Source organism: Thermobia domestica, chromosome 3 (assembly GCF_964235325.1).
Source record: "Thermobia domestica chromosome 3, izTheDome1.hap1.1, whole genome shotgun sequence".
Taxonomy (NCBI): domain Eukaryota; kingdom Metazoa; phylum Arthropoda; class Insecta; order Zygentoma; family Lepismatidae; genus Thermobia; species Thermobia domestica.
In genome coordinates this window covers 7,469,790-7,484,342 of record NC_137456.1, presented here as the reverse complement: position 1 = coordinate 7,484,342, position 14,553 = coordinate 7,469,790, and the positions used below count along the sequence as shown (strand labels likewise).

The 14,553-nt window shown below is 35.0% G+C and overlaps 1 protein-coding gene across 7 annotated transcripts in view; it reads right to left on the bottom strand.

The window, feature by feature from the left end:
- Nmdar2 (glutamate ionotropic receptor NMDA type subunit 2) overlaps positions 1-14,553 on the bottom strand; it is an 850,349-nt gene that overhangs the window by 47,343 nt on the left and 788,453 nt on the right. For all 7 annotated transcript variants that reach the window (XR_014130890.1, XR_014130891.1, XM_081753987.1 and 4 more), the window contains exons 11-12: positions 10,276-10,388; positions 3,353-3,476 (exon numbers count right to left, since the gene is read on the bottom strand). Coding sequence is in view for 5 of the 7 variants with exons in the window: in XM_081753987.1 (XP_081610113.1) it covers positions 3,353-3,476; positions 10,276-10,388 (237 nt within the window). In the remaining 2 variants the exon portion in view is untranslated. The remainder of the gene's footprint in view (positions 1-3,352; positions 3,477-10,275; positions 10,389-14,553) is intronic.

The following is a 14,553-nucleotide window of genomic DNA, read 5'->3' as shown; positions in this document are numbered from 1 at the left end:
TTGAAATGCATCTAGTTAAAGAGTTAGTAGCACCCAACATTCTTGATCAAATAAATAAGAATGAAAAATAACAATAATAATGAAAAATGTGTTTATTTAATAACAAAAAGGTGTCTTTTGTTTCTGTAAAATAAATTTATTTACTTCCATTTGATTATTCAAACGTAGGTTATGTTTAATTTTTATTCTTTCTTATTAATGTGAAGAATCATAATTCAATTTATAATTAGTTAAAGGCAAAAATTATTTTATATCAGATTGATTTGTGTTTAATTATCAAAGATTATGTTAAGAATAAGATCCATTCTTTAAAATCAATTATTCAATAACTACCTTGAGTGAAATTCTTCTTTATTTTGGACATCTTAGTGCTACTATGTATACATTACAATTGCAATATCTAACTTATTTGTTATACAATGCGCCCGAAAAGAACAAATATTATTTGTCACATCATCGTTTGTAATAATGATCGAAACTAGTAATCTTGATAATTTGTGTTTCACCCTCGTTAATTATATTTCTAAGCGACGATGTTTTTAATGATAAAGAATAAATAATAATGTAATAAAAGAGAAATATTAATGAAATCAAAGATTTATTGTAAATGTATTTATGTGAATGATAATAACTAATATTTTATATATATATGAGGGTTAACCAAAAAGTAATGAAGATATATACGAGGTGTGATCAAAATATAAAGAACATATGTAATGTACGAACATTAATCTAATCAGACCAGTGGTTCTTGAATATAAAAGCCAAGCCTACTCATGACTTTTATATTCAGTCCCTTTGTCGGGCGACATTTTCTATAACGAAATACTTTAGTTTGTATAATATTTACCTGTACCGTGGGCAAAAAGTGCTCATAAATATGTAATATACTTAGTAGAATGTTCATTTTAAATTAACAGAAAAGAAGAATGTTTTTAATGTATGTAGGAGATTATTATGGGATAGTGGTGGCTATGTACATGTTATGTGTTGACCTAGTCAAGTGAATTTATGTATTTTACGGTCTTAAAAAGAATATTTAAGACATATCAAGCAATAAAGGTGAGACTAATGATCTTTGAATATCTGAGTTGATTCTTGCATAAAGAAAAGTTATTATCGCTTCGTAACTTATATTTTACCAGACGGACCAGGTTGACGACGCTTTTCTATAGAGTCGTTATAAAACTATTAAACTAAAGATCGTTTAGAATCAGCTTTGGAGATATACTACGCTGAAAACTATTAACTTAAAAAAAATAGGTACAGTTGTGATTACATACTACGCTGGGAACCATTAAAATACAGTGAAAAAATAGGTGGACACATTACGCTTGTAACAAGTAAGTAAGATTTCCACAGTGTACAGCTGGACTAAATTTTACCAAGCCTAGACGTAAATATAATATTTTATCTCAAACTAAATAAAGAATAATTTAAGATGTGGAAAATATTTAAATATTTATATTTTCCGAGTAAAAGGTGATTTAATAGTTTCATTTTCGCTTTGCATTCCACGTTCAGGTTAGCATTTTGCATTCAGAGTTTGAAACGTTTGAAATGAAATGAAATCTTTAGTTTTACGTCCCACGGTTATGCCGGTTAGGCTAAAGGAGACGGTGATTATGAGAGATGAGTGAAAGGGTGGAATGAAGAAAGTGGGAGGAAACGGGACAACCCCGAGAAAACCCACGAGCACGACGTTTGTCCACCACAAAGTCCACACGGCGCGAGCTGGGATCGAACCATAGACCCCAAGCACCGGAGGTGAACGCTCTACCACTGAGCCACCGCGCCCCCTTGAAACGTTTGAGTTTACAAAATAAAGGAACATATTTAAAACTGTACTTTCTTCGCTATTATCGTCTGCTGCGTAAAGACACTCAAACCGTCTTCTAATGAATGCTTGGAAATTTTTCACGTAGACATTATGTTTGACATATACAAGTTGAAATTACGCGTAAAGCATTCTAAGACAGTTTATTACACGCATATGCCAATCAAGAAATATTAACCTCCTAGGAACTATATAAGAGATAAATAAGTGGAAATCGCTCGAAATGATATGAAGATTTACACTCTCCTGTATACAGGCCCGTATTCAGGTAAGTGTTATTCTGTGCTTGAGCACAGGGCGGCAGAATTTAGGGGGGCACAAAATTTTGTAACTTTTTAAAGATTTACAATAAAGTACTATTTAAAACTAGCAGAGTCCCGCGCAAGCGTCAAAAAGTATTTAATGTGTTTAATTCGCTCTAATTGCAGTAGTTACTAATTAGCTAGCTTATCTGATTATTTTTAAAAGTTCATCCTTTCCCACCTCCACCCCAAGGGGGGCCGATGAATTAAAATATCATGAAAACTGATACCGTTAAACTCAGTGACTTCGAAACCTATGAATTCAACACTATTATATGTCGTTTACGATTACTTTTAAAATCTCGCCCCCCTCCCCCCCTCAGGAGTGCAGTGTGACCTTGAAGTAGAATTGGATTAAAACGGTCACTATTGATCTCAGTGATTGGTCGTTTTCGGGGGACGGGGATTATGAGCGGGGGGGCGGCAAATTATTTAGAGCATAGGGACGCACAATACATAAATACGGGCCTGCATGTACAGGTCAAAACCTGAAAACGCTGTTGGTATCGAGCATGATCTCAAAAAGGCAAATACCCTTGAACAATTGTCCTAGTCGTTCTCACAGAAAGAGTAGTGTCTTTTGTAACTTACATGCCGATTATCGAAGATCGCAAGTTTGATACGTGGAATGTTCACAGAAATGACTGATCTGCTGCAAACTACACAGGCCGGGACCAACGCTGGCAAAGATGATTGTATAGCCATATTTGAAATTTTCCTAGCGTCTTATAGAAGTCTAACACCTCATGATCATATTATACTTTGATTGAAGTATTGAGGGGTTTTACCATAGTTCATAAGGAATTTCATCATTCATGGGATGAGAGGGGATGGAAATTTCTTCGAACGGTTCAACGAAATGCCCCTCCAAATCGTATATATCCGATAGGGCTCAACGTATGTGACCAGTAGTTTCGAAGTACTTTCGGCCTTTGTGTATTGAAAGTTCTGCTGACAAAAATCTGACGTTATCACTGAATTTCACTATGCACGCAGTTACACTGTTGTCTACCATGACTGTGAACTGACTGAGACAGGAATGTTACACATCACTACCGGTATAGTGGGACACGCTTGCCACTCGTTATTGCGTATAGAATCCGTTTCGTCCTGTAAAATTAAAAATCCCGGTTTAACTTAAACACAGATTTGTAAATTTTCTTGTAATAGCTATTATTGTATTATGGTGAATGGCTGTATTTATTGAACTTACTCTATCGTCGTCTACGCCACTGAACTCATGAAATTCCTCCCGGGTGATCATAAAGGCTGCCAGATTTGCAGTGTAGATGGCGAGGAAAACGACGGCAAACATAGCCCACACGTTTGTCATAAATCTGAAAAAAACACAAACATTCCTTCATTAACGTAATGAACATAGAGATCAAATAGCACTGAGAGAAGTTTATTAGATGTTGATTTTGATTCCTCCATTCATTAGTCAGAAGATGTATTTTGATTCTTAAGAATGAATAGAAATTGTTAGAACACATATATTGAGCGCAGTAACACCCACTAAATCATAGATTATATTTGTGTACTTTCTTGTTGCTCTGTATTTAGTTTAAAACCAACCGGTTATATAAGTTCCTACATATAGCATTAGAAAAATGAAATGAAATTTTGAGTTCTACGTCCCACGATAATGCCGGTTAGGCTAAAGGAGACGGTGATAATGAATAATGAAGAAAGTGGGAGGAAACGGGAGAACCCCGAGAAAACCTACGCACACGGTGTTTGTCCACCACAAAGTTCACTTGGCGGGATCAAGGTTTGAACCCGAGACCCCTAGCACCAGAGGTGAACGCTCTACCACTGAGCCACCGCGGCCCCTCATATAGCATTAGAGTATCAACGCTTTCAACTCTTTTAAGGCGGCAGACTACTAAATATTTTTGAAAAACTAATAATTTTTCTTTTGCCCGTTTTTCGTAAATGGAAAGAGGTAATAAAATGTAACTTACCACAATAAGAGATGATGTTATTCTACACCCGAAAAAAAAATCGGAAGAATTTTCAGTGTTGCCAACCATAGAAATTACAGTGTGACCAGAATTTGAATTACTCAAAAATCTAGGTAAAGGTAGCAACTAGAAAAATGAACTCAACGGTAATTGATGACTTATAATGCTGTCTAGCTTTCTTGTTTACTACTTTTTAAATAATATTTCTGTTTATTTTATAAAATTTACATAAATTATTACAAAATAAATAAGTTATTGCAAAATAAATAGAAACATTATTTAAAAAGTAGTAAACAAGGAGCATAGACAGCATGATAAGTCATTAATTACCGTTGAGCTCATTTTTCTAGTCGCTGCCTTTACCTAGATTTTTGAGTAATTCAAATTCTGGTTACACTGTAATTTCTATGGATGGCAACACGGAAAATTCTTCCGATTCATATTTTCGAGTGTAGAATAGCATTATCTATTGTTGTGGTAAGTTACATTTTATTACCTCTTTCCACTTACGAAAAACGGGCAAAAGAAAAATTATTAGTTTTCCAAAAATATTTAGTAGTCTGCCCCCTTAAGAAAACTTGGTACTAGACTGTTGCATCTGAAAATTGCTCAAAACAGTATTCGTGCTTTCAATGTTAGGCTCCTAGAATCACTGCCTGTTCCACATTATGCACCAAATCGTTTAATGAATTCTCTACTATTGTGCTGGATGCTAACCTCTCAAACAAACTTCGTAACTCAACATACGCTTTCTATACGCTTTCTATACGCTTTCTATACGCTTTCTTAATAAATCTATAAGCTACTTGTTTAGCAGAGAAAATACTTGACATAAACTAAGACTAACGATTTCACCTTATTTATCATCTGTACATTCTTTTCCGATTCTGATTAATTTCATTTTTCGAGAGAATATATGCCAGTACTTAAAAAAAAATAGTTATCCCTTTTTTCTCCGGCTGTAGAATAACACCTGTTCGATACTACATAAACATAGTCTTGTATTTACTAGATCCTTCCCAACAAAAATTTCTGGGTACGCGCCTGGTCCAGATAGACTGGAATTCTTTACAGAAACAAATTTTATTTCATTTTCTAGCGCTTATTCTTTCAATTAAACACACGACCTAAAACTTACTATAATATTATCAAACAGAGAGATAGAGGGCTTCAAACCAGAAGGAAACTGGAGCGACCGTGAAGAATTAACTATATTTTAAATCACTATTCTCAGAACATAACAGAAATGTTACTCAATTTAAAAGATGTGCAAAGAACGAGTTGTTTGTATTTTGTTAGTAACCTTTATTTCTTGTGAGTGGCCCGAAATATACAGAGCATAGAAATATGGGTACTCTACTTGCACGGGGCGGCGAAATCTTTCATAAATATTTTTGTTGGGAAAAGACTTCATGGTATATGTAAAGACTTCAAATAATTTACTGAAGTGACCTTCTATTTAATACTAGATTCATAAGTCATGTTTAGGTTGCGTTAGTTTAAGGTTACATGGACAATACTAAAGCAAATGGTCAAAAAAAATCCAGCATGAATTACTTGATTGTTGTCACATACAAGAACTCAATTCTCGAACAGTAGTAAACACCTGTTCCATTTAGTTTATTATCATAGTTATGATCTGAAAATTAGTTTTATCTTTGTCACAAACAAATTTCTTATCATTCAAGGTGGAAATATTTTTTTTTACTTTTTTAACAGATGTAGAAGGAAAATCAAGAAATAAAGATAAAAGAGGTACTTGCACTAGAATTGCAAATTGATATATTGATATTAAAGCTCAATATTGAATTCTTTCAAAACGATTTGCATCTTTCCTCTGCAGGTGTGTTTGCTTTATCTTTAACTAACATAATAGATTATTATTTAAAGAAAAAATAGCAGACACAACGATATTTTATTTGTAGTGTTTAGGCCTTTCTGAGTGCGAGTGCACTTTCCCTCCTCTTCGTTGTTCATGATGAGGTAGCATACTTAAAATCGTGGTTTTTAAGATTTGTTCTCTCTGGAGAAAGGGGTCGGCAAATGGTGAAATTGCACGGGGCAGGGAATGCCTAAGGCCGGTACTGACTGCTGCACTTATCACAAAAGAACCTGTGTGATGTAATCACCACATGCACTCTTGCTCGTGAAAGTTTGAAAATGTGGATAGAAAAGGCAAGTGGAGGACAAAATGACGACTCTATTACAGGTATGTAATGGAACGTATAGTCATCTAATATTTTTATAGTATAGCGCATACTCACCTTAAACTTACGAAAGAACGAGTACATGTGGGGTCTAGTATACACTATGTTTCTGGAACTGGTCTAGCCTATTATGCCCACTAACAACTCTAGCATTATATTACTTCTCTATTGCAGTTAATTTCTATTATTTTAGCCATACGAAGATTAATTGCATGTCTAATGGTTCACATCCTAAACATTGTTGGACCCAGTTTTCCTGTACGCTTCTGGAGACCTTCCTGTTTATGGGAAATTAAAGCACTTTTAAATATTGCTGTTATTTTGAAATGAAATTAATTTTGCATGTTTGCGGGGATAAAGGTGATGCGGTGGATGTGTAAAGTGACATGGAAGGACAAAATTAAGCAGTGAAGTGATCCAGAGAACAGTAAAGATAAGACCGGTAGTAGAAAAACTGAAAGAAAGGAGACCGAGAGGGTTTGGGCACCTAAGAAGAAGATATTGGAAATATGTAGCTCACCGAGTAGATGTTATAGTATTAGTGAGAAATGAGCCCGAGGCCAACCAAAGAAGAAGATGGGAAGAGTGTGTTAACCTTTAAACTACGGAGGTAAATTCTTTAACCTTTAAACTACGGAGGTAATTTCCTTTAACATTTAAACTACATTTAAAGCGTTTTCGTAAGGTTTTACAAAGAAGTCCATTTCTTCAGTCCTCTTTATCGCTGACACATAAAACAAAAACGTGTTACAAAAGTTATTGTAGTACCATTTCGAAATCGAAATATCCGTAGTTAAAACAAAATATCCCGTAGTTTATAGGTTATGAACGGTAAGGTGAAGTTGGTGTCACAGCGGATATGGCACAAGATAGAAACAGGTGGAGGACAGCAAAATCCTACCCCAAAATCCTCCAAAACCTACCCCAATTAACTGGGGAAAAGAATTAGAACAACAAGAAGATTTTGAAGTGAAATGAAATATTCCAGTTTAACGTCCCTCGATTATGCCCCTTAGGCTACGGGAGACGATAATTAGGGCAAGTGAATGATAATGGAAGAATTGACGGAATGAGAAAATGGAAGGAAACGGGAATACTCCCAGAAAACCCAGGGACACGATATTTCTGACACAAACTTACTTGACCGGGGATCGAACTAAGGACCCTGATATTTTGAGTTGGTTCTTGATCTCTACATCCTGTCCACCTATAGTGCGTCCAGTAAGAGATCGTCTCTGACAGCTCGCAGTGACATTGCCACTACTCGCGTGTCAAGTTTTTTTTTTTCGGTGCAACTGTAGTGACAATTTAATTAATGATATAAGACAGAGTGATCGTGGTTGGTAACACTGGTATCAAAGTAGGGGCTGCAATGTCCCACCGCATGTGGTAAGAAACGTCAGAGACCATCTCTTGTTGGCCGTGCTATAACATCCTTTAAATTTCACAACTATTACAAATGAATGAGATCCCACGCACCAGAGGTAAGTGCTCTAGCACTGAGCAATCGTGTCCCCTACCAGTAAACAAAGTTGACAAATGGCAATAAGTGTTTTATACAACGATGTTGAGATAAATCCGAAATTGCATTACCCTTTCAAAATAACACACTACAAATGTACATTTTGCGCTACACCCTGGGGTGTAACCACATAGGGGGGGGGGGGGACAATTGCTCCCAAACGACCTTCTGGCCTTCCTAAATGGAATCTATCAGCTAGGTGTAGTAAAAAAAGAATGTTCATAATATAAAGTAGAAGAAGGTGAAGTGGACATTCTTTGCACAGAAAGCATAGGGTTTAGTGAAATAAAGCCGGAAATTTAACGAAAAAATTGTTTCTCTTTTCCTCTTTAGAAGCAGAATTTTCAAAAACTCTGCAATACATGTTCACTTATTTTCGGTTGTGAGTTCACATTATCAAATTTCTTACCTCTAACGGAAGCAAATCCTAACATTAGGCCTTTTCTGAATAAAGAATCGAACATTTTAATAGTAGAAATTGTCCCCTTTAGGAGTCAAATTTTTGAAAATGCTCAAACACGTTTTTGATTAACTGTATACGTACTGCATTTCATACCTCCAACATAAACGAATACTTACATGGGAGAGCTTCTGAATAAAGAATCGAAAATGTGAATATTATAGAAATTGCTCCCTTTCTCCATTGGAAGCAAAATTATCGAAAATGTCGAGACATATATTCTCTTATTTTTAATTAAGAATTCAAATACCGAATTACGCCCATCTAACTTCAGTGAATCATCATATTTAGAAATTTCATAAGAAAGAGTCGAAATTTTTAATATGGAAATAGACCTCTCTTTTTTCCCATTTCAGAGTGGAATTTAAGAAAAATGCTGAAATACGTGTTCAGCATAGGAACCTAGTAACCGCGTTTCATCTTCCTACCGTAAGATATTTATTAAAATCGACTTCATTTTGTCTAAATTTACGCAAAAATTTCAGTATTTCACAATACTTTCAACTAAAAAATACGCAATATAAAAATTCTTCATTAAAATATTGGAACATGACCAAGGGTTTTAGAAAATTCCCATTTTAAGAGTCTTCATCCCGGCGAAATTAAAATACCGCTAATTTTACAGTAATTATGTGATATCTTCAAATAGATAAAAGATAATTGAAATATGGAACAAGAGCGCCCTAGACAATATTATTTTGCGTGCGGTACCGTTATCACAAGTCACCTAGTGGCTTTCCGTTTTCAGCTGTTTAGAAACGCGAAAATAAATGCCAATTTTCAAAATCGTTCGAAATCGAAAGCAGATAAGTGAGTCGTGATAACGGTTTCTAATGTAAAATAATATTGTCTAGGGCTCTCTTGTTCCACATTTCGATTATCTTTTATCTGTTTGAAGATATCCCATAATTACTGTAAAATTAGCGGTATTTTAATTTAGCCGGGATGAAGACTCTTAAGGAGACGTCTATGGGGTATACACTATATATATGAATTAATATAATAATGTCTGTCTACGAACTTTGCCTAGCTGCACCGGTATCGGTTATTTTGGTAAATGAATGCACTTTGGCCTCCCGCATGCTTTAGGACATTATTGGCAAATGTGTAAAGGGTGAGGTGTGACAGGTAAAATATGAAGGTCGCACTAAAGCTAGGTTGCTATGCTGCAAGAATCTTGTAGTTGTCGTTAAAAGAGTCTTGTAACCCCATCTTTCTCTTTACGGTTTACACAGTACAACGTTCTGAAAGCTAGAAAGATATCTCCATCCATGCAGCACTGCACTCTAGTGGACAAGTAGTGAACCTCCTCATTAAAAACTTGTATTTTTGGCGCGCTTCCTCCCCATCCAAAAGAATCAGCCGTTACGGAACCGGCGAAACTTTTTTTTTTTTTTTGTCAGTAGGAGGGCGATTGCAGGTGGCAGCCTAGATGATCCAGAAAGTTGCACATGGATCATCTAGGCTTAACTCCTTGCAAGATGAAACAAAAAATGTTGTATGTCCCTTTCAAGATTTTGTTTACATAGAGAAATGTTGTAGGATTCAAAGATTTTTTTTAATGGCAGCTACAAGATTCTTGCAGCATGGTAACCTATCTTTACTTACAAAAACACTTGCAGAATGTCGAGTATTATGGTTCCTTTTATGTATTAAAAACGGAAACATTCTTTTACGGGATGAATGAAAAACGTATATCGTAAAAAGTATGATAAAACTTAAAATGTGCAAGAAAATGTCAGATCTGGCAACCCTGGCAATATATCTTATTTCATTTTACAACACATCCATTAAATCGTAAGGAAATAATAGTATTAAATAAAAAATACACAGAAATTTTGCTTTCCATTAGTCAGGAAACCAGAAGTGACCTTACACTCCTTGTAGGTAAACAGCACTTCACCTTGGACACAGGAGTTGTGGGTTAATTATTGATTGAAGGTCTTCGATGAAGAGTGCTCAGGCTTTATAATGTTTGCTTACCTGGAAGTGAATCCGCGCGGACAATCCACGTGCACGGCTGCTTGGAACAACACTGCCCACACCAGCCAATAGGTGCGAAAGAGGGAGAAACGGTGATTCGCTGACGGAGCTACCTGTTGAGCAAACAAATTTTTTCTTTTTACACTTTTTCTTCGTAAAACAGAAAACAAAGTAAATGGCTGAACATCGAAATTATATCTATAATAACTATGTATACTCATGTCCAAAATGATTGTCGCATATCTTGAACTGTTTTCTTGTAAGAATATAATTTGATAATGATTTTGCAGGTACTTTTAATACCGACACTATCTGTAGAATTGGGAAATGTATATTTGTGGTAAATTTGATAGGAAAAGAATTATAAATACGAAAATTAGAATGAGTACAACAAAATGTTGCTAAATGGACAAGAAAGTTTTATTTTCGTGTTATTGTTCTTATTTACTGCTCTTTTGACATGAAATTTTCCGCATACATGTCTTTGCCGATTATACACACACTAACATTATAAGAAGTACCGGGCTAATTTGTTATCAAACTATATTCCTAGAACTACGTATTTATAGACATGTGAAAATAATTTTGGACATGCGTGTACATCGAATGACATGAGCGATCCTTCAGCTACAGAAATATAACGCTTCTACCACTAGCAAAAAGTTCCCACACTTGGATACATTTGAAATTGCACTTTTTAAATACTAATTTGAAGATTCTACATCCAAGTCCATATCCAGCGGGGTCTAGGGGGCCGGTCCCCCTAAATTTTTGCTGCCCCCCTAAAATTTTCATGGCAGGCTTGCAAATGAACTATAATATGGTGCTGAACTATAATATTGTTCGGTCGGCCTCCCTAACTTAAATCAGGCCCCCCCTACACTTTTGGGCTGGCTACCGGCCTGTCTAAATCTAACGAAACAATTTCTAAACGTACCCATTTAGGGTTGCCAACTGTCTGGTATTTTACGGACGGTTAAGTTGTTCACTTCCGGTGTCCGGCACAACCTCAAAACCGGACGTTAAATGTCGGTAATTTTCTTCTTTCTAGTCATATTCTCTGTTCACTTGAGATTATTTTGGAGTGATGAAAGGAATCGTTTGTTGATGAACATGGTTAAAGCAGAGTTTATAATTCGCTTTGATATCGATCTGTCGTGATGGGATTCTATTAAAGAGTTGACGACAGGAAAAATTTACTGAATTAATCAAAACAGCTAACGATCAAGAAAAGTACATTTTCAGGAACGCAGCTGGCACTACTTCACTCTCAGCTACATCTTCCAATTAAATAATGCATACAGATCCAGTAAAAGTATGTAGGCATTATGAGACATTACACAGCCCCAGGAAAGCTGGTAAGACATTTTTCAAGTATATTTTGTGCATATCATGATTATATTGCCAGTTATACTTGTTCTTCTCTTTTAAATACGATGCATTATTGATGGTAGACTACAAAAATTACACGTGCCGACTCAACTAAAACTGGAATAAATAAGTTTAAGAGTCTTCATCCCGGCGAAATTAAAATACCGCTAATTTTACAGTAATTATGTGATATCTTCAAATAGATAAAAGATAATCGAAATGTGGAACAAAAGCGCCCTAGACAATATTATTTTACATGAGAAACCGTTATCACGACTCACTTATCTGCTTTCGATTTCGAGCCATTTTGAAAATCGGCATTTATTTTCGCGTTTCTTAAACAGGTGAAAACAGAAAGCCGCTAGGTGACTTGTGATAACGGTAGCTCACGCAAAATAATATTGTCTAGTGCGGTCTTGTTCTATGTTTCAATTATGTTTTATCTATTTGAAGATATCACATAATTACTGTAAAATTAGCGGTATTTTAATTTCGCCGGGATGAAGACTCTTAATAAATGCTTCAAAAGTAACGAAAGTTATTAAATTCGAACTCCAAATCGCTCAATTTTATGTGAAGTAACCACTTTGAGATCGTTTACATCATTGACGAGCGATGACGTCACAATCTTAAGAGTATACGTACTCCAGGAGAGTGTCCGGTATTTCCATTTTTCAAAAGTTGGCAATCCTATCCGTTTTTACGTTGACAAAAAAGAAAGAGAAACTCAAATTTAAGATCTTCGAAGTATTGCTCATAAACATAGTAAAACTGCCAACACTTGAATACATTTTTTTAAATCGGAATTTTTATATAATTTTTAAAAATTTTGATACAATGAAACTATTTTTAAACATCAGTCCATGAGATAACGAGAAAGATGGCGTTCGAAGTGAGGATCTTATAAGCATCGCTTATCTCAATAATACAACTACGAACGCTTGCATACACTTCCAACTGCAATTTTTATACCAGTTTGTGTACGCCTAATCAAATGGAACTATTTATAAATATGCGCATGCACGGACGCATAGAAAAGCCTGGGATATAAGTAAATTTAAATATGCAAACACTAAATACATTTTTGTAGGCTCACCATGAATATGTAGTTCCATTGAATTCATCATCCCTAAATTGGTATAAGAAGCACATGTGGACAGTAGCATGATCATTATAGTTCTTTGAAAACTAATTAAAACCTTCCTGTTTTTTCTGGTTACATTTATAACAACCTGAAAGGTCTTAGATCAAGGGCGCCGATTTCTCTGTAACTTTGGGGGGCCCATTCATAAAATACAGATATATATAACAATACATGTAACAATAAAAATACATATAAAATATATATATTCATAAAAATATATGGGGGCACACACGAGCTTTGGGGCGGCCCGGATCCCCTTGGCCCCACAGGATCGGCGCCCTTGCCTTAGATCAATATATGTGTGTCGAAAGACAATGAAATTATACTGGGTGGTCAAATAGTCAGGTGACAGTTGTGTAATAGAAAAGTCTGTTGGGCTAGAAGTTCTCATTGGTCATAGATGATGAGTGGGGGGTGAGGAAACCTAACAAAGACACGTGATCACCACAACCTCCATCTTACATTTACGCATGTAATCCTGTAGCTTTCGGACTTAAAGTACAACTATATATAACATCCTGAAGCGATCATATAACTGAAAACGTATGTATGGTAATACTGCCTGTATACGTGTTTCATCTATATGTACTTTCGCTATGACTGTATATAGGCATTAAGGACGCCATATACAGATAGACGTATGTAACATACAACTGACGTACGTAACATGTGTATACGTTGGTAATATACAGAAGACTGTTAAATGTGAGATATCCTACAACTGCATGATTTTGATTTGATTTATTGACATATAACACAAAAGGCACAGGCCTATTTACAGTGTTACATATTATATACGTTATACAGATTATATAGGTTAATAAAACTATTGGTAATAATTACATTCGGCTTACAGAATTAATAGACTTCTTAAAACTAGTTACATCCATTGCCAGTACATCCAGGTTGAAATTTTCTTTAACTAACCTGTTGTAGGTTGCACTAACTCTCCATATAGGAGATCTGCTTAAGACGTTTGTTTTCGCTGTCATACAAGAAAAAATGTACTTTTTGAAGCAGTTGGATGGTACTTGGATACATATTTCTTTGTTAAGATCAGGACAGTCTATTTTGCCATGAAAGAGTTTGTGTAAAAACAATAAATCAATATTTCTTCTCCTGAGTTCTAAATGTTTCAAATTTAAAATTTTCAACAAGGTTAATGTAACTTTCAAATTTTGGGTAGAATTTTTGTTTTCTTAAGTGTAAGAAGGCTTCAAAACTTATTTTGAGTACGCCCAATCAAGAATGAGTATTTCTGTACATTACGGTTCCATATATTACTACAATATTCTAATTTCGATCTGACGTATGTATAATACACCGCAATTAAAGTTTGGTCATTTTGAAAATCTTTACTGACTCGATAAATATATCCAAGATTTTTGTAGGCTTCTTTGCAAACAGTTTCAATATGTTGTATAAAGGATAATTATGAATCAAAAATAACTCCCAAATCCCTTATAAAATCAAACTTTTTCAGTTTTTCCTTAGATTATGTAACATCTAAGTACGAAAAAGGCAATACGTATGCAGTATATGCAAACGTATGCTCCATTTGCGTATACAGTATATGATAACGTATGAAAACATTTACAGATTTTCATGGTAAATATTTGGATTCCGTATATTTGTACAATATACCTCTGTCCAGATAACAGATTTTTCTCAGTGTATATTTACGAATGAAACCAATTTTATCAGATTTCGAAATACTTTACAAATGAGAAAAGTGAAAAAAAAGACCAAATGTTAGTTTTGCT